The sequence below is a fragment of the Coregonus lavaretus genome (genome assembly GCF_964263955.1).
Source record: "Coregonus lavaretus genome assembly, chromosome: 19".
In the NCBI taxonomy this organism is placed as follows: Eukaryota; Metazoa; Chordata; class Actinopteri; order Salmoniformes; family Salmonidae; genus Coregonus; species Coregonus lavaretus.
In genome coordinates, this window is record NC_140006.1 from 13,587,785 (window position 1) to 13,609,166 (window position 21,382).

The 21,382-nt window shown below is 41.4% G+C and overlaps 2 protein-coding genes across 2 annotated transcripts; one reads left to right on the plus strand and one right to left on the minus strand.

Annotated features, from left to right (window-relative positions):
• Positions 1-873: 873 nt before the first annotated feature.
• On the plus strand, positions 874-20,758 carry LOC311146960 (dynein axonemal heavy chain 11-like; the record flags this gene model as incomplete). The annotated part of the gene is made up of 12 exons (XM_084183571.1): positions 874-1,105; positions 1,207-1,334; positions 1,536-1,673; positions 1,768-1,857; positions 18,466-18,657; positions 18,798-18,917; positions 18,993-19,235; positions 19,353-19,535; positions 19,646-19,761; positions 19,844-19,956; positions 20,089-20,229; positions 20,306-20,758. 12 exons carry the CDS (start codon positions 874-876, stop codon positions 20,551-20,553), a joined length of 1,944 nt encoding a protein of 647 aa, XP_084039697.1. The 3' UTR covers positions 20,554-20,758.
• Positions 3,304-4,259, minus strand: LOC311146547 (cyclin-dependent kinase 5 activator 1-like; the record flags this gene model as incomplete). The annotated part of the gene is made up of 1 exon (XM_084183063.1): positions 3,304-4,259. The coding sequence occupies one exon, from the start codon at positions 4,257-4,259 to the stop codon at positions 3,312-3,314; it is 948 nt and encodes a 315-aa protein (XP_084039189.1). The 3' UTR covers positions 3,304-3,311.
• Positions 20,759-21,382: the final 624 nt, after the last annotated feature.

Here is a 21,382-nt window from a genome sequence, read left to right on the forward strand (position 1 = left end):
ATCCAGAGAGAGCATATCCCCAAACCCAACCATACTCCCCCCACTCAGCTCCCTAAACATTGACTGCATCCTCCCTCCCTCCACACTCCCCCCCTCCACCACCCTCTCCTCCTTCGTTACCTCCCTCCATCCCTCTTGTCTCCCAGTCTCCCCCCATCCCCTCTCCTCCCTCTCTGTCTCCCCATCTACCTCTCCAATCCCACCCTGGAACCCCTTTAGCATGATTTGTAGCCTCCCCCCTTCCCCTAGCTCCAGCCGACCCCCTTCTATCCCTCCCTCCGTCCCCCTCTCCTTCTTTCTCTCCCCCCAGGTTACCTCTATCCCTCCATCCCCATCCGCCTCCCAAAGACTGCTTGAGAAGCCCCTAATCATGGACTGGAACCCACCTATCCCCCTGTCTATCCCTCCCTCCATCCCCCTCTCCCTCTCTCCGTTGCTGAGGGTTCTGATAAGGCAGGATATCTTGGCGCTGTTGGACTCCTGAGACTGAGAACGGAAGAACGACTCCGAGCTGATGCCTGATGCTATGGGGGAGAAGAACTGAAAGAGAGAAAGAGATGGGGGGGGGCAGTTGAACACAACCCAGATGTCATCATTAACCACACTATAAATGTGTTGTTACTCTAGGGATGCGGGGCTTTGACACCATACAACATGACTGTTTCTAATATCTAAATCTCAAATAAGGTTGTAAAACAAATAGAAAATGTTTATGAATGAAGCATCATGGTCTTTGAAACCCGGCAAATATGTAGGCTACTCACAGGGGTGACATTGGACCTCTCCATCAATCTCTCCTCCCACAGTCTCAGTCTTCTCTCCCTCTCCTCTTCTCTCCCTCTCCTCTTCTCTCCCTCCATCCCCATCTTTTATATGTCTCTGGCAAATTATAATGACGATCAATCTCCCTCCACATACCCTCCCCTCGCTCTCGCGCACTCTCTTTCTGTCTGTAGGAACTTTGTGGAGGAGAAGTTGGGGGTGAAGTATACAGAGGGGAGGAAGACAGAGTTTGCTAAGTCCTTCAGAGAGAGTGGACCTGCCTCGCCTGTATTCTTCATCCTGTCTCCTGGAGTAGACCCTCTCAAAGACGTGGAGTCACTGGGTAACACTAAGACAACTAATTTTGTAATGTAAAGATCACTGTAAATCTGCATGAATATGACACACACACACACTGAGAAAATATTGTTTCCATGGTAACAGGCAGGAAGTTGGCGTTCACCATAGACCTGGGGAAACTCCACAATGTGTCTTTGGGTCAGGGTCAGGAGGCTGTGGCTGAGGTTGCCATGGAGATGGCTGCTAAGCAGGGACACTGGGTCATTTTACAGGTATGGCTATCCTGCTATATACTGTACATAAAACATAATTCATTCATTCATCATTGCATCCATCCCATCCTTCCATCCATTCATTGTTTCATTAATCAATTTATTAGTTTGTTCGCGCTTACATTTGTTCATCCATCCATTCATCCATTCATCCATTCATCCATTCATCCATTCATTCATTTATTCCTTCATCTCTGTCAGAATATACACCTGGTGGCTCGCTGGCTGGGGTCGTTGGAGAAGCTTCTGGAACGCTGCTGTGAGGGCAGTCACCAGGACTACAGAGTGTTTATGAGTGCTGAGCCTGCCCCCACACCACAGGAGCACATCATCCCTCAGGTACACACACACACACATACACACACATGCATTTATAATAACACGGTGTGTTTTCCTAATTTAAAAGTGTGTTTGTTCTCCTCTCCTCACTCAGGGCATCCTGGAGAATGCCATCAAGATCACCAACGAGCCTCCCACTGGCATGCATGCCAACCTTCATGCTGCTCTGGACAACTTCGACCAGGTACAGGAATGTGTGTATTAATGTATGTCTGTCCACTGGTGTTAGGAATGGGCAATTGAAATTATTGTTCAAAATAATCTCATCAAATGTTTGATTCACACTTTATAATAATGTCCAGTAATAGATCATTTATAAGGCTATTATAAACAGTTCTCACTATTTACTAATTGCTGTTTCTACATTTGCAAATGTTAGTAAGCTATACATAGTTATTTATAAACTTTCAAATGAATTATTGGATAATTTATTAGATGTTTAATATAGACCCTTATAAAACATTTACTAATCATTAGTAAAGTACAGTGGTGTAAAGTAACTAAGTAAAAATACTTTGAAGTACTACTTTGAGGTATCTGTACTTTACTTGAGTTTTTATATTTTTTACAACTTTTACTTCTACTTGACTACATTCTGAAATAAAATATGTGCTCGTTACATTTCTAATGCTCAGGCAGGACAGCAAAACGGTCAAATTCATGTACTTATTAAGAAAAATGCATCCCTACTGCCTCTGATCTGGTTTGTAAAAGATTGTTGAACTGTGTCCCTGGATTCCCATAAATAAATAAAAATAAAGGCAATTAGCACAATATAAGGAATTTGATATATAGCCTTTGCTTTCACTTTTGATACTTAAGTACATTTAAAACCAGATACTTTTAGACTTTTACTGAAGTAGTATTTTACTGGGTGACTTTCACTTTTACTTGAGTCATTTTCTTTACTTTTACTCAAGTTTTACTGAATTGGGTACTTTTTCCACCACTGGTAAAGTATTATCTCCACCAAGATCTCAAAATGACATGGAAAATATCAATTGTAAAATAATAAGGACACAACACTGGATGTTTAAGAGAATATATATAGCATTTTATTCCAAAACAGTCACACTGTTCGTTCAAGTTCATCAGAACCAATGGTCCTCAAACGAACCCCTGTCCCCCAGAACTGTCCAGTCCTGTGCTTGCTGTGGGGGAACATGGGTGTTCACTTCACAGTCTAAAGCGGCAGGGTTGCAGCTTGTCTGTTCAACCATGATCTGAGCACTAGCCCACTCACACAAGGGTGCCTCCTTCCCTCCCGTGGTAGAAAGTGCACATCTCACACAGTCAGAACAGTAGGCTGGTAGGCTGCAGCCTGTGTGATGTGAGCACTAGCACAGTCACTCGTGTGCCTCCAATCCTCCCGTGGTAGGCAGTGCACACGTCAGACAGTCAGCTGGTACAGTAGATAGTAAGCTACAGCCTCAGTCCTCTACACATTCATATCTACCGATTTGTGTTCTCTTTCAAGCCAAATTAACCCTCATATTAACCCTTAAAATCTATAAATCATATTTTCCCATCAAAGCTCACCCTCTACCCATTCCCTGAACCAATCCTCCTCCCTCCCATTTTGAAATGTCAGGCTATAGTAGGCCCCTCCCCTCCCCTGGCCCCTCTACCCTAGGTCCCTCACTGAGTGCTGTACACACCGCTGAGCAGGCGGCTCTTCTTCTCCTCCTTCTGGCTCTCGTTCTTCAGGTCAGCAAACATCTGGGAGAAGAAGTTAGGGTCTGTGTTCATCTGGAGCATCTTACCACTCATCAGCTTGGTGATGGACATGCAGCGGATCCAGAAGGTCTGCCTGCAGGTCTCCACCAGGAAGGGTCTCAGGGGGTAGGAGATCTCGTTGCCCATGTAGGAGCAGGTCGTGTAGAGGCAAGTAAGCAGCACGGCATGCAGCTCATGCAAGGTGGCCACCTCGGAGGAGACCGCCTCGCGGCACAGCATGTAGAGGAAGACCACCATGGCCGGATTGATGCAGCTCTGGTTCTGATAGCGGTTGTCCAGCATATAACGGTCAACCACCCTCAGCCACAGCTCCGGGTCCATGGAAGACATGTCCTGGATCAGGTAGCAGCGCCGGCACAGGAACTCACCCAGGCAGCGCAGCAGCTCGCCGGTTGTAGCGTGGACCATCACCGGCCTCTTGGGCGTGTCGAGGTCCTGGACGATCACCGTCTGGAGCGTGTCGGGGGCCGTGTTGGAGTTGGTCAAGGGGGCCTTCTCGACCGACGAGGCGGCGTTGTTGGAGCTGTTGGCGATGGCTGGAGTGCTCTGGTACTGGGTGGACAGCTTGTCACAGGATTGAGACTTCTCCAGGGTGAGGGTGGACAAGTTGGAGGAGGACTGAGACTTCTCCAGGTTCTCGTTACTCAGATGGGCGATGTTGTTTTGGTTGGTGTTCTCGTGGGGGTGCACCTTCTTGGAGCCCTTCTTCTTCACAATCCGCCTCCATGGCGAGTAGCGCTTCAGGGTCTTGTCTTTGCCGCTCTTACGGGTCTGGACTTCAAAGAAGTGGCCCACTGTGTCCGGCCCATCTTTGAAGTGGACTGCCTTCTCGCGGAGTGAGATAGACATTGGTCTATAGTGCCTGTGGAAAACAAAATGCTTAAATATTAGCAAAATGAAATGCATGGCATCAGTTCAGTAGGCCTATCTAGCTCAGCTATGGGTGTCTCCCAGATGGCAACCTATTCCCTATATAGTGCACTGCTTTTTACCAAGGCCTATAGGAGTCTGGTCAAAGTAGTGCAATATATACGAAATAGGGTTCCATGTGGGACATAATCTAAATCAAAGAGTATTAAGCATAGACATTAGGGTTATGTGTTCATAAACATGAGCAATATAACATTTCAAAGCAAAACAAAAATATTACTCACTGATTTCAAGTTGATATGTGAAAAATTGTAAAGATAATTCAATATTTTCTTCGTTAATTGAACGGTAAAGACGGGTTGTCCAGGTGCTTTGAGTTCAAGGCTGTTATGGTTGTGAACATCGGAATTGTCCAAGGTTCTGAAATCGAGCGTTCTGAAATTGTGTGTCCCCGTCATAATAAAGAAGCATGTCATAGAGGCGATTTTGTGAAAGATTAAGTTTGATGTTGGCAAAAATAAATAAATAAACTAATAAATAAAGTCAGATTTTCGCCATGATAGAATTTGCCTCATATTTGCTATAGCCTAGATCAATACGTTGAAAACGAAATAATCTTTGAGTGACTGCTACGCTACAGCGTTATATTTCTGGCCTCAATGGATGAATAACATGTATCTGCGAGTGTTTTGCATGGATCTCAATGGTCTGTCAAATTAAATTGGCACCTCTGTCAGGTGCGCGCTTATCTCGTTCACCACCAGACTCTTCTTCCCCCTAAAGGGTGCGTTAGTCATTTCACTTTAGCAATCTACTCCGATAATGAGCATTTAGCCTAGGGACAAATAGGTGCTCGCCTATAATCGCTATTTGAAGTGGAGAGCATACAGGCCTACTTCAGGACTGACTGAAGGACTAGCTTAAAATGCGTTATAGAAGTAGGCTAAATAGCCTTTTCGTGTAAAACGCAACACAAGAACCAGCAGTAGCTCAAATAAAAACGTCTAAAACTACACTCCAAAGTTATAAAAAAAGATACAGTGGGGAGAACAAGTATTTGATACACTGCCGATTTTGCAGGTTTTCCTACTTACAAAGCATGTAGAGGTCTGTAATTTGTATCATAGGTACACTTCAACTGTGAGAGATGGAATCTAAAACAAAAATCCAGAAAATCACATTGTATGATTTTTAAGTAGTTCATTTGTATTTTTTTGCATGACATAAGCATTTGATCACCTACCAAACAGTAAGAATTCCGGCTCTCACAGACCTGTTAGTTTTTCTTTAAGAAGCCCTCCTGTTCTCCACTCATTACCTGTATTAACTGCACCTGTTTGAACTCGTTACCTGTATAAAAGACACCTGTCCACACACTCAATCAAACAGACTCCAACCTCTCCACAATGGCCAAGACCAGAGAGCTGTGTAAGGACATCAGGGATAAAATTGTAGACCTGCACAAGGCTGGGATGGGCTACAGGACAATAGGCAAGCAGCTTGGTGAGAAGGCAACAACTGTTGGCGCAATTATTAGAAAATGGAAGAAGTTCAAGATGACGGTCAATCACCCTCGGTCTGGGGCTCCATGCAAGATCTCACCTCGTGGGGAATCAATGATCATGAGGAAGGTGAGGGATCAGCCCAGAACTACACGGCAGGACCTGGTCAATGACCTGAAGAGAGCTGGGACCACAGTCTCAAAGAAAACCATTAGTAACACACTACGCCGTCATGGATTCAAATCCTGCAGCGCACGCAAGGTCCCCCTGCTCAAGCCAGCGCATGTCCAGGCCGTCTGAAGTTTGCCAATGACCATCTGGATGATCCAGAGGAGGAATGGGAGAAGGTCATGTGGTCTGATGAGACAAAAATAGAGCTTTTTGGTCTAAACTCCACTCGCCATGTTTAGAGGAAGAAGAAGGATGAGTACAACTCCAAGAACACCATCCCAACCGTGAAGCATGGAGGTGGAAACATCATTCTTTGGGGATGCTTTTCTGCAAAGGGGACAGGACGACTGCACCGTATTGAGGGGAGGATGGATGGTGCCATGTATCGCAAGATCTTGGCCAACAACCTCCTTCCCTCAGTAAGAGCATTGAAGATGGTTCGTGGCTGGGTCTTCCAGCATGACAACGACCCGAAACACACAGCCAGGGCAACTAAGGAGTGGCTCCGTAAGAAGCATCTCAAGGTCCTGGAGTGGCCTAGCCAGTCTCCAGACCTGAACCCAATAGAAAATCTTTGGAGGGAGCTGAAAGTCCGTATTGCCCAGCGACAGCCCCGGAACCTGAAGGATCTGGAGAAGGTCTGTATGGAGGAGTTGGCCAAAATCCCTGCTACAGTGTGTGCAAACCTGGTCAAGACCTACAGGAAACGTATGATCTCTGTAATTGCAAACAAAGGTTTCTGTACCAAATATTAAGTTCTGCTTTTCTGATGTATCAAATACTTATGTCATGCAATAAAATGCAAATTAATTACTTAAAAATCATACAATGTGATTTTCTGGATTTTTGTTTTAGATTCCGTCTCTCACAGTTGAAGTGTACCTATGATAAAAATTACAGACCTCTACATGCTTTGTAAGTAGGAAAACCTGCAAAATCGGCAGTGTATCAAATACTTGTTCTCCCCACTGTATACCGTACCAGTTAAAGGTTTGGACACACTTACTCATTCAAGGGTTTTTCTACATTGTAGAATAATAGTGAAGACATCAAAACTATGAAATAACACATATGGAATCATGTAGTAACCAAAAAAGTATTAAACACATAAAAATATATTTTATATTTGAGATTCTTCAAACACCGCTCTTGCTGCTGGTGATTCTCAGATCCACCTCTAGGCAGACGACACCATTTTGTATACATCTGGCCCTTCATTGGACACTGTGTTAACAAACCTCCAAACGAGCTTCAATGCCATACAACACAACTTCCATAGCCTCCAACTGCTCTTAAACACAAGTAAAATGAAATGCATGCTCTTCACCCGCCCAAAGTCCCATATACTACCCACCACTGCGACCTGTATGCTCTTGTTGGCTGGTCCACACTACATATTCGTTGGCAAACCCACTGGCTCCAGGCCATCTATAAATCACTTCTAGGCAAATCCCCTCCTTATCTTAGCTTATCCTAATCTCTGAAGCTGGAGACTTATCTAACTTATCTAACTTTAAGCATCAGTTGTCAGACCACCTTACTGATCACTGCACCTGTACACAGCCCTTCTGAAATTAGCCCACCCAACTTCCTCATCCCCATATTGTTATTTATTTTGCTAATTTACACCCCAGTATCTCTATTTGCACATTATCTCTTGTACATCTATCATTCCAGTGTTAATACTAATTGTAATTATTTTGCACTATGGCCTATTTATTGCCTTACCTCCATAACTTTCTACATTTGCACACACTGTATATATTTTCTGTAGTATTTTTGACTTTATGTTTTGTTTTACCCCATATGTAACTCTGTGTTGTTGTTTTTATTGCACTGCTTTGCTTTATCTTGGCCAGGTGGCAGTTGTAAATGAGAACTTGTTCTCAACTGGCTTACCTGGTTAAATAAAGGTGAAATTAAAACATTAAAAAATCAGTTGCCTTGATGACAGCTTTGCACACTACTGGCTTCACCTAGAATGCTTTTCCAACAGTCTTGAAGGAGTTCCCACATATGCTGAGCACCTGTTGTCTGCTTTTCCTTCACTCTGTGGTCCGACTCATCCCAAACCATCTCAATTGGGTTGAGGTCGGGGGATTGTGGAGGCAAGGTCATCTGATGCAGCACTCTCATTCGTGGTAAAATAGTCCTTCCACAGGCTGGAGGTGTGTTGGTTCATTGTCCTGTTGAAAAACAAATTATAGTTCCACTAAGCCCAAACCAGATGGGATGGTGTATCGCTGCAGAATGTTGAGGTAGCCATGCTGGTTAAGTGTGCCTTGAATTCTAAATAAATCACAGACAGTGTCACCAGCAAAGCACCCCCACACCATAACACCTCCTCCTACATGCTTTACGCTGGGAAATACACATGCGGAGATCATCCGTTCACCCACACCACGTCTCACAAAGACACGGCAGTTGGAACCATACATCTTCAATTTGGACTCCAGACCAAAGGACACATTTCCATCGGTCTAATGTCCACTGCTCGTGTTTCTTTGCCCAAGCAAGTCTCTTCTAATTATTGGTGTCCTTTAGTAGTGCTTTCTTTGCAGCAAATCGACCACGAAGGCCTGATTCACACAGTCTCCTCTGAACAGTTGATGTTGAGATGTGTCTGTTACTTGAACTATGTGAAGCATTTATTTGGTCTGCAATTTCTGAGGCTGGTAACTCTATTTAACTTATCCTCTGCAGCAGAGGTAACTCTGGGTCTTCCATTCCTGTGGCAGTCCTCATGAGAGCCAGTTTCATCATAGCACTTGATGGTTTTTGCGACTGCACTTGAAGAAACTTTCAAAGTTGTTGAAGTTTTCCGTATTGACTGACCTTCATGTCTTAAAGTAATGATGGACTGCCATTTCTCTTTGATTATTTGAGCTGTTCTTGCCATAATATGGATTTGGTCTTTTATCAAATAGGGCTATCTTCTGTATACCACCCCTACCTTGTCACAACACAACTGATTGGCTCAAACACATTAAGAAGGGAAGAAATTCCACAAATTAACTTTTAAGAAGGCACAGCTGTTAATTGAAATGCATTCCAGATGACTACCCCATGAAGCTGATTGAGAGAATGCCAAGAGTGTGCAAAGCTGTCAAGGCAAAGGGTGGTTTCTTTGAAGAATCTCAAATAAACAAATCAAAATATATTTTATAACACTTTTTTGGTTACTACATGATTCCATATGTGTTATTTCATAGTTTTGATGTCTTCACTATTATTCTACAATGTAGAAAATAGTAAAAATAAAGAAAAACCCTGGAATGAGTAGGTGTGTCCAAACTTTTGACTGGAACTGTGTATATATATATATCATGGTATATCCTTGTGTGCAAGAATGTGTTAAGAATAGAAATACTTACAACAGTTGATCCAATTCTAGCCTAAGCTCGGTTTGAATATTCAAGTACCTCCCCATCCCTAACTGCTGTCCTAATACAGTTGAAGTCGGAAGTTTACATACACCTTAGCCAAATACATTTAAACTAAGTTTTTCACAATTCCTGACATTTAATCCTAGTAAAAATTCCCTGTTTTAGGTCAGTTAGGATCACCACTTTATTTTAAGAATGTCAGAATAATTGTAGAGAGAATGATTTATTTCAGCTTTTATTTCTTTCATCACATTCCCAGTGGGTCAGAAGTTTACATACACTCAATTAGTATTTGGTAGCATTGCCTTTAAATTGTTTAACTTGGGTCAAACGTTTCGGGTAGCCTTCCACAAGCTTCCCATAATAAGTTGGGTGAATTTTGGCCCATTCCTCCTGACAGAGCTGGTGTAACTGAGTCAGGTTTGTAGGCCTCCTTGCTCGCACACGCTTTTTCAGTTCTGCCCACACATTTTCTATAGGATTGATGTCAGGGCTTTGTGATGGCCACTCCAATACCTTGACTTTGTTGTCCTTAAGCCATTTTGCCACAACTTTGTAAGTACGCTTGGGGTCATTGTCCATTTGGAAGACTCATTTGTGACCAAACTTTAACTTCCTGACTGATGTCTTGAGATGTTGCTTCAATATATCCACATAATTTTCCTTCCTCATGATGCCATCTATTTTGTGAAGTGCACCAGTCCCTCCTGCAGCAAAGCACCCCCACAGCATGATGCTGCCACCTCCGTGCTTCACGGTTGGGATGGTGTTCTTCGGCTTGCAAGGTCCCCCTTTTTCCTCCAAACATAACGATGGTCATTATGGCCAAACAGTTCTATTTTTGTTTCATCAGACCAGAGGACATTTCTCAAAAAGTACAATCTTTGTCCCCATGTGCAGTTGCAAACCATAGTCTGGGTTTTTTATGGCGGTTTTGGAGCAGTGGCTTCTTCCTTGCTGCGCGGCCTTTAAGGTTATGTCGATATAGGACTCGTTTTACTGTGGATATAGATACTGTAGTATCTTAAGAGTCTAAGATTTTGCTGATGTGGCAAAATGATGTAACTCTATTCTACAGTGCTGGAAACATCTGGAAATCATTACTTATGGAAAGATGATATGGGGAGTAAGGTAGAAAAGACCAGGGATTGGTTTTTAGGATCACACCATATTACGTCATCAATTATATAAAATCATGTCTTGAACAATAGAAGGGGAGAATAGCAAATTACTGATTGGCTGTGCTGTCTCACAGATATCTGCAGAATCTGTCAAATTCTGATGCTGGAACCTTTGTTATAATAAACCTTTGAAAACAGAGTACAGTGTCGGCGGATCTTCTTATCACTACAGCATTACCAGCAAAAGCTCGGTCTTGTTTACCACATTTAATGGCGACGAGGTAGTTTTATTTTATTTTTATTCTTTTTGGGGCGTGTTACGTCTTTTCTTTGCATTCCATTCCTGGGCTACAAAGTGACTACCGCTCAAAGAAGCCGGCAAAAAACAAAAAAGGTGAGCTTTTTATCACTAAATCATTGGGCGTTGGGCGTTTTGTGAGTCCAGAGTGTGTGCGTTCAAGATGTACCGTTAAATTACTTATGCGTGCATTTTGCTGGTTCTTTTTTGCTGTGTGATAGGAATTCCGTTCTAAATTTTCTAAATTAGTTTTCGTTGAGAACAACGCAAAAGGTGGGGAGTGTGACAGGACACCGATGTTTTGGCTTGAATAAAAGTGCAAGGAGTGTCCAAGGAAAGACTTAGAGGATAACGTTTGAAATGAGTTAACAGTATACTTTTAGGGCGCCGTTAATTTAAGCAAGCCCTTGAGACCAAGGCATCCATATGATGGCCGTAAAACCTTGGAGAGTTGTTAGATTGACTCTCGGGTCTGTTCTGGGAACAGTGAGTTTGTACGACATATATTAAATTGTATGTTACCTCTTGGAATATGGTTGACGGATTGTATGTCCAATGTGACCTCTCATTTAATGTCGGCAACTTAAGGTAGCAGAAATTTAGCAAAAGGAATATAAAAGAAATAGGAACGGCGATAAGCAAGCTTGCTCTGTATAAATGGATCCTATATGTCTCTGTGTGTGTGTGTGTGTGAGACAGAGAGAATGCTGCTACATGTGTGTACGTGGAGAGGTCTCTGATTACTTCCAGATGTGTGTCGACTAAGGCACTGACTACAGGAGCTATACTCTTTTGTAAGGAAATATGTTAGTTAAGGTCAAACCTTATGATTCTCTATAGAAGGAGAATGTTCATTAACTATTAGAATAGCATGACCCTACAGGGAGGACTTTTTAAAAGTGTATAGAGATGTTTTGTAATTGATAACAGCATAACTATCAATCTGCAAACTAGGATAAGTGGAAGATAACATAACTTGGAAGTGGGATTTGTGTTCTGTGTGTTTCGTGTTTGTTTGTGTGTTCTGTAGAGTCTTGTTATTGTCTATGGGAGGAGAGACCGGAGCAACAGCGGGTCTGTTTATAGATCCTTACACTCTGAAATCACATTGGTGACTGAACTGCGCACGCGTAGGATTTATGACTTTAGCCACTCCCCTGCACTGAACTGATTGGGAGAGTCCACTTCAGTGCAGCCAAAAAAGAAAACGGGAGGGGGAATTTTGCACACAAGTGAAATCTTCTTTTGAATTAACTATTGCTTGACTGTAAAACTGTTTGGTTGATAATCGGTTGAGTTGGTGAATGAGAGATATATTGACGGATTAAAAATAATAATAATAAAATAAATGAATACAATAAAATGTTATTGAGCTATTTATAATATTCCTGAGTTAAGCTGTTTGCTTATTTCTTAGCGTGAATGTGAAAAGAAAATATATATATATATAAATAATGATGAACTAAATTCTTGCTTGTCCTTTTGTCCTTCTGTCATACGAGAGACGAGAAGGAGGAGACAGAGAGAGAGAGAGAGAGAGGAGGGGCTGACATCAACTGACATCAGAGACGGCAACCCAGTCCAAATCAAGGCCAGTGCTGTTATTATTCACAAATCTACTTTCCCTTACAGGATATAATTGATACATTGTGTTTACATAGAATATTTCATGTTGTGACCATTTCGCAAGAGCTTGGCAACAGACTGATGAATTTATGTAATTGATAATTGCACATTACAGTTTCCGTGAATGACTTGTTTTGATTAGAGTTGTCTTGGAAATCCAGCATTAACATTATTCTGTAAAATTAAAGTAATTAGGTACTTATTAAGTAATTGGGTCGTGAGTGCTCTAGTGTTGCTGGATTACAGATCTTTTATTTTTGGATTGCTCTGAAGTTGACTACTTTCCTTTACTCTTCCTCATCGGATGTGGTAAGATTGCCACTAATCAATCATTTGGTAAAATAAAATTCACAGAATAAGTATTTGATTGACTGATTGGTGATTGATTGATTGACTTGATTGGATTAGTTAATTGATTCATTGATTTGATTAAGTTAGTTGATTGATTTATTGATTTGATTTGTTGATTGATTATTTGTTGATTAATAATTGATTGATTGATTGGATTGATTGATTGATTGATTTGGTTAATTTATTGATTGCTTGTTTAATTGATCAGATTGATTGATTGGCTAAATTTGTTGATGGATCGGATTGATTGATTGATTTGTAATTCGTTGATTGATTTGATTGATTGATTTGATTGGTTGATTGGTTGATTGATTTGATTAATTGATTGATTGATTTCATTAGTAATTGATTGATTTGATTGATTAGTAATTCATTGATTGATTTGATTGATTAGTTGATTGATTTGATTGATTGATTTGATTGGTTGATTGGTTGATTGATTTCATTAATTGATTGATTGATTGATTAGTAATTCATTGATTGATTTGATTAATTGTTTGGTTGAATTTATTGATTGATTGATTGATTGAATTGGTTGATTGATGTATTGATTTGAATTGGTTAATTGATTGATTGGATTAATTGATTAATTATTTTTTAATTAAAAAAAAGAAAAAAAAAAAAAAAAAAGGAGGGAAACTAGAGGGAAACACATAACATAGTCATTACAATGGGGAAAAAGGACACCAAAACTACAAAAGCAATTACTCCTCTTCATGTAGTACAGAATAGTAATCCTCTAGTTAATGGTATAGCAAAATTATCTGAAAAATGGAATAAACGTTGGCCTGACATTGAACAACCATGGCCATTGGAAGGCACACTTAATCCAGACGTCATCAAGATAATGCAAGTGCTTGTATCCACGTATAAGGCAGATCAAAAGAAGGGGAAGAAAGGAAAACTTCGTAAAGAAAAAAGACAAAGAGAGCTGGGTGTTCTTAAGCTTTTTGAAAATGAAGGACAAAAACTGATAAAAGACACAAAAGATAAGAGAGACAGAGGTGCAGAGAAAATGGCAAAAGAGGTGAAGGTGACAGAAAAACTGATTGCAGAAGTCAATACACCTTTCTCATATATGGATTCAGCAAAAACACCCCCACCTTATGAGAAAGAAGCCAAGTTTAAGGACGTTTATCCTCAGCTTCCAGTGATCATTCAGGAATGTGACTATTGCATCAGAGATGAAGATGAACAAATAATAGAGAGGGGACAAGCAGAAACGACCATAAAGATGAATCCAAACTCCAAAAGCAGGAACAAAACGAGATGTCTGGAAACTAAGGGTAGAGTGAGGTCAAGGAGGATGGAACTTGATGATGATGATGATGATGATGATCAGAGTGATTCAGAAGAGATCATGGGTGGATATGACCCTGTCATCAGACAGAGGTTGGCCAGAGCGGAAAGAAGGGGTGATGGAAGTTGGAAGAAGAAGAATACAAGCGATTCAAGCCCTGATGAAAATGAAGATGGAGACAGCGATGAAGATTTGGAGACTAAAGGTGCTTCATGTTCAAGAGGATTTTATCCTCCAATGACTAACACAGAAGAAATAGAAAGAGATATAGACCGATGCGTATCATACCTGTATAAGGCCAATAACTTAGAAGAAGTAAAAGAACTGGAAGAACAACTCAAGAAGCTGAAGACAAAGGAGAAGAAGCTGCTGAGGAAAGAATCCCAAGAATCTGAGAAGAGATATACATTGAGGCCAAGGAAAGATGGCACTAGTAAGAAAATTATGCCGGTGATCATTCGAGGACAAAACCTAGAATATAAGCCTTTGCAGAACACCGATATGTCAGATATACTTGAGAAGCTGCCTACTCTTCAAGATGGAGCATATCCTTGGATTTCAAAGTTGGAAGAAATTACGGTGGGAACACAGTCTGCCATAGGAGACATTAAGAGACTTTTGGCTAATCTCCTTGGAATTCCAGGTATGGAAGAAATTTTTCAGAGAGCTGGACTTCATAGATACGTGGGAACTGCTGTGAATGATCCTGAATTGTTGGCTGCAAGCAGGAATCGGCTGTGGAGAGCACTGAAAGATACGTTTCCAACAAATGTGCATCCTGACAACATTCTGATTGACCCACTAGGACAACAAGAAAATCCGAGAGCCTACGTGTCAAGAGTTCATCAAGTGTGGAGAAATATTACCGGAAATGATCCAGATGTGAGTCAAATTGAGCAGTCAATCTTGAGAGCTAAACTACAGATGGGACTGCCCTTACCGGTAAGGAGCAAACTGGCAGAAGTGGTTGGACTTGGGAGCATGACAAAAGGTGTCTATACAGATCATATAGCCCATCAAGTGGATCTGTACCGGAAAAAGGAACACAACCAGAAAGAACAGGACCAAGAAACTCTCAGAAAACTCAATCAAATACAACTGGAGAAGAAGAAGGAGAAGAGAAGCTTTGGTTATGCAGAATCAGTGTGAACCAAATCAACAATTACTGCTACAGCTTCAACTGAACAAGGTCAAATGCAACTGTACCAGCCACAACTAGTGGTACAAGTTGTTTCATATCCATAGATAGTTTCTGGAAAGAAAGAATTTCAGAGGAAGATACAGGAGCAAGTGAAGATCACCTGTCCTCCAGGTGAACCCTATAAGGAGCAAGGACTCTAGAGGTGCCTAGAAGATCCGAAAGGAGTTTTCAGTTGGTAGCACCAGTTAGGGGAAAAGATCCAACAAATGAAGTGAAAATAAACAATGGACTATGGGAAGTGATGATGGATAGCAGAAAGGCTTTTATCTGTGTTCAGCCTGAAGAGGTTACACATCTCACTATGTCAAATCAACTAAATTAGGAGAAGGATTTGGAGGAGTGAAGATCACGATTTCTGAAAATGATGATTTTGCCTCAAGGACAAGGAGAGTCATAAGCTGTATGGAAGATAAATGAATCTATTTGAAGTGTGAAGATGAATTGAGAATCTATGGAAGAAGAGATGTTGAAAAAGTTCAAGAATGTTTGAGATATTAAAGTAGGACTGATATTGGATTTGTGAAATCAGCTCAATTGAGGTGAAAGTTGAGGAGGCAGACCTCCTTGGAAGAATCAGTATCCATTGAAAGATGAAGCAATCCAAGGGATTGAACCAGAAATTTAAGGACTTTCGAAAGCAAGTGTTTTGAAGACAATAGAAAAATCGTTAGAGTAGCAATCAAATATTGTTTTGGAGAAACCATGATGATTTAGTAAGCTATGGGTTAGTTTATGTTGTAAAGGGGAGATTAGGATAAAAATCACAAAGGAGTATGGTTTTTGGGAACCATATTTTCTTGAATAGATTGACTATGTCATAGGCAGGTGCACAATCTGTCTGAAAAATAATGTGTGACTGTTATTCTTGGTTACATTCATATACCAAGAGGTGCATAAGATGTTCAACTAAGTTAAAATATGCTCAGTCGGTTGCAAAGTTCTTGTGTAAAGAAGTCATAAGCAGGTGGGAATTTCCCGATTTAATATCCTCAGAAAATGGGAAAGAGTTTTGTGAATAAATCAGTGAAATGGATTTTTGAAAAATTAGAGAAAAATAAAAATTTGAAAAAGTCAGACTAAAATGTTATGAAAACTAGGGTTGAAATAACTCTAGGAAATTAGGAATATCTGATTGTGGGACGATTATATTATTGTGATGAATCAAAGGGGGGAAATGGAATGTCATTCATTTTATATCTAATTTTATATATCAATTTTAGTTGACATTGATGTTTTAATTTGCATGTGTTGTTTTGCAAAAGATACTGTTTGGTATTTTCTTTTCTTCCAGAAGCATATGGGGGAATATGTAGAGGGACTCAAATACTCAAACATGGACAATATGAATGGACTGGAGGAAGTGGAACAAGGAAGGAGTGGAAATGTTCCGATTCCATCATCAACGTCGCATTGAAAGACGACACTGTGGAGGGGATGAAGTGTAGTGGACTATATTCCAGTGTTATATTCTTTCTGTATTAATTTTTGAATAATTATGTTTTCTGTGTTGGGTACATGTGGGGACCTCAGATGTTTTTGTTTATTTCGTTGAAGTTTAGGGATATGGGGTCTAGGCAAGGAAAGAGAGAATCCACAGGAGGGTCCGATGGGTCGACCAGCCTGAATGTGGACATTTTGATTGTATTTTGTTTGCTGGGGTTTTCATATGTATTCAATTGCATCATAGCTTAAAATGTATTCATGAAGATGTGTGAATTGATCTGGAGTACTTAGGTGGTCGCCTAGGGCAGAGGGGCCGTGAGAGAATTTTCCTGTCTTGACTGACTGATGGATATTTGGAATGAAAGCTGCCAGACAGGTTTTTCGCTCTTACACTCCATGACAATTCATTTACACTCCATGACAATTCATTTACACTCCATGACAATTCATTTACACTCCATGACAATTTATTTACACTCCATAATAATGTATTTACACTACATACAAACATGTGTCTATATAAACATGTGTTTAATCTCCATTAATTTTGGTTTATTGTTAAAGTTACTCAAGAGCAAGAATTGTTGTTTGTCATAATCCTATTCTTTTTGTTTTCGAGACTTAATTAGTCTCGAAGGGGGGAAATATGTAGTATCTTAAGAGTCTAAGATTTTGCTGATGTGGCAAAATGATGTAACTCTATTCTACAGTGCTGGAAACATCTGGAAATCATTACTTATGGAAAGATGATATGGGGAGTAAGGTAGAAAAGACCAGGGATTGGTTTTTAGGATCACACCATATTACGTCATAAATTGTATAAAATCATGTCTTGAACAATAGAAGGGGAGAATAGCAAATTACTGATTGGCTGTGCTGTCTCACAGATATCTGCAGAATCTGTCAAATTCTGATGCTGGAACCTTTGTTATAATAAACCTTTGAAAACAGAGTACAGTGTCGGCGGATCTTCTTATCACTACAGCATTACCAGCAAAAGCTCGGTCTTGTTTACCACAATACTTTTGTACCTGTTTCCTCCAGCATCTTCACAAGGTCCTTTGCTGTTGTTCTGGGATTGATTTGCACTTTTTGCACCAAAGTACATTCATCTCTAGGAGACAAAACGCGTCTTCTTCCTGAGCGGTATGACAGCTGCGTGGTCCCATGGTGTTTATACTTGCGTACTATTGTTTGTACAGATTAACGTGGCACCTTTAGGCATTTGGAAATTGCTCCCAAGGATGAACCAGACTTGTGGAGGTCTATAATTTTTATTCTGAGGTCTTGGCTGATTTCCTTTGATTTTCCCACGATTTCAAGCAAAGAGGCACTGAGTTTGAAGGTAGGCCTTGAAATACATCAACAGGTACACCTCCAATTGACTCAAATGATGTCAATTAGCCTATCAGAAGCTTCTAAAGCCATGACATCATTTTCTGGAATTTTCCAAGCTGTTTAAAGGCACAGTCAACTTAGTATATGTAAACTTCTGACCCACTGGAATTGTGATACAGTGAATTATAAGTGAAATAATCTGTCTGTAAACAATTGTTGGAAAAATTACTTGTGTCATGCACATATTAGAAGTCCTAACCGACTTGCCAAAACTATAGTTTGTTAAAAGGAAATGGGAGTGGTTGAAAAACTAGTTTTAATGTCTCCAACCTAAGTGTATGTAAACTTCCGACTTCAACTGTATATTATCAATATCTCACAAACTCCTTCCACAACCACCCTCGCGCTCTCTCTCTCGCTCTCTCTCTCTCTGTCTATGTCTCTGTAGGACATATTGGATCAGTGCAGTAGAGAGCAGGCGTTTAAGACCATCCTGTTCTCTCTGTGTTATTTTCATGCCTGTGTGGCTGAGAGGCGTAAGTTCGGACCTCAGGGTTGGAACAGGAAATACCCCTTTAACACTGGAGACCTCACCATCTCTGTCAACGTGCTCTGCAACTACCTGGAGGCCATCTCACAGGTAACTGTTTACCGTGTTATAGTGATCAGGATGGTGATGATCATGACTGTATTGATGATTGATGATGTTTATATTGATGATGATGATGAGTCATTGTTCATGTATTTTGTGTGTGCGTGTGTGTGCTTGCGCATGTTTAGGTGCCGTGGGAGGACTTGCGCTATCTGTTTGGAGAGATCATGTATGGAGGTCACATCACAGACGACTGGGACAGAAGACTCTGTAGAACCTACCTGGAGGAATATATGCAGCCCAACCAGGTGTGTGTGTGTGTTACGATTGTGATGATAGTGTTAAAAATAAACCTACACCCTTTCCATCCTGTTTCCCACCAGTTTGACAGGAAGTTGGCTCTGGCTCCGGGCTTTGTGGTTCCCTCCAGCCTGGACTACCAGGGTTACCATGGTTACGTAGATGAGATGCTGCCCCACGAGAGCCCGGTGCATTATGGACTACACCCCAACGCAGAGATAGAGTTTCTGACGGTGACCTCTGATAACCTCTTCCACACACTGCTGGAGCTGCAGTCCCCTGATTCTGTGATGGGAGAGGGGGCTTCACAGACCGTAGAGGAGAAGGTGTGTGTGAGAGACACACACACACACACACACCAGGCATATTCATAACAGACACACTCATAGCAGACACACACATACAGCGGACCCACACACACTCATCCCTCATCCTCCCTGCAGGTGAAGACCATCCTAGACGAGGTGTTGGAGAAGCTTCCAGAAGAGTACAACATGTCAGACATCACGTCTAAGACTGCTGAGAGATCACCATACATCCTCGTCTGCTTCCAGGAGTGTGAACGTATGAACACGGTCATCTACGAGATACGACGCTCACTCAAAGAGCTGGACCTGGGGCTGAAGGTGGGTTAGGGGCTAGGGGTCAGCTGGGAAATTAGACTAGGACTGATAGATGACATAAGGGTGAATTGGTAGTTGTCTCTCATAACAGTGATGTTTTTTTCTCCTTCAAGGGTGAGCTGGCTATCTCCTCAGAGATGGAGCAGATCCAGTCAGCTCTGTTCTTTGATAACGTCCCAGACACCTGGACCAAACTGGCCTACCCCTCCACTTACAGCCTGGCCCAGTGGTGAGTCACTGTGTGTACTCTCCCACTGTCCCAACGTGTACTTAAGATGATGTGTTGCTATGTGTGTGTGTGTGTTTACCAGGTATAATGACGTGTTGCTGCGCTGTAGAGAGCTGGACAGCTGGACACAGGACCTGGCTCTGCCCACCGTCGTCTGGCTGTCTGGACTCTTTAACCCACAGTCCTTCTTAACAGGTAACATACACGCACATCCCCCTACACACTTACAAACAACATACCCAACCAACTTATGTTGTAACTGTCAGTTGCCTCTTGGTATTCTCTGTTCAGTGGAATGATTTGCTCAACTACCCTCTCTCCCTCCAGCGGTGATGCAGTCTCTGGCTCGTAAGAATGAGTGGCCATTAGATAAGATGAACCTGACTGTGGATGTGACTAAGAAATTTAAGGAAGAGTTCAACCAGCCTGCCAGAGAGGGAGCATACGTATACGGACTGTACATGCAAGGTATACACTCCTCTCCTTCTCATGAACACATACATCCTAGTTCATTTATCTTCATTTTTCCCTCTTTGTCCCATAGGTGCAAGATGGGACACTCAGGGTGGGGTGATCACTGAGGCTCGTCTGAAGGAGTTAACCCCCTCCATGCCAGTCATCTCAGTCCGAGCCGTACCTAACGACAGACAGGAGACGCGTAACATCTATGAGTGTCCCCTGTACAAGACCAAGCTGAGAGGAACCACTTATGTCTGGACCTTCAGCCTCAAGACCAGAGAGAGACCAGCCAAGTGGGTACTGGCTGGGGTGGCACTGCTGCTCAGTGTGTGAGCTGTCAGGGTAGGAACTCTGCTTGTGAGAGAAATGAGGTGAAGGTGGAGAAGGATGAGGGGCCTGATGCTCTACAAGACTGTTGGTTAAAAAGGGCTTTTTTGAGGTTGGAAAGAGGCAAGGTAGTTTTTTCTTTAGTTATTCGTAGGGTGTGTATTTTCTGCATTATGTTGCTAAGTGTGAGAAAAGTTATTTTATGTAAAATACGCATGTTTTACTACATATCCCTCAAACCAGGTTTCATGCTGCTATTGAAATATAAAAGGAATTTGTATAGTACTGTTTTAGCACCTGAAAGCTATATGAAAATGTATAAAGCTATATTAAGGTTTTTTTATATGAATTAGTATGAATATATCTGTATTTTTCTGAATTTATTGAAAAACAATACAGTACAAGCTGCAAAATAGTTTCACACATTTGATCACAGTAAGAACCCATTACTTCAAAGCTTATTATTTTTAACAAATCAACTGTATCGTCTAACAAGTGTACAAATCTAAAAGCAGAAAACATTGGATGGTACCCTTTACCTAGTCCTAGCATCTAAAAAGGAGTGGTGTTCAAGTGCTCTATGGTCTATGTAACACTTGTTAATATGGCACATCAGTTACATGTCACTTTAAAAGCTTCAATAGACTAGGGCCCGGTTTCCCAAAAGCATCATAAGGCTAAGTTCATTGTTAGAACTTTATGGATGAACTTAGCCTTAGGATGCTTTTGGGAAACCGGGCCCAGAACAACATGACAGTTAGCAGGAGGAAATCCACACTGCTCATAATTCTTCACTATTATCCCCTACAGTCCTCACACACAGGGGCGTGTATAC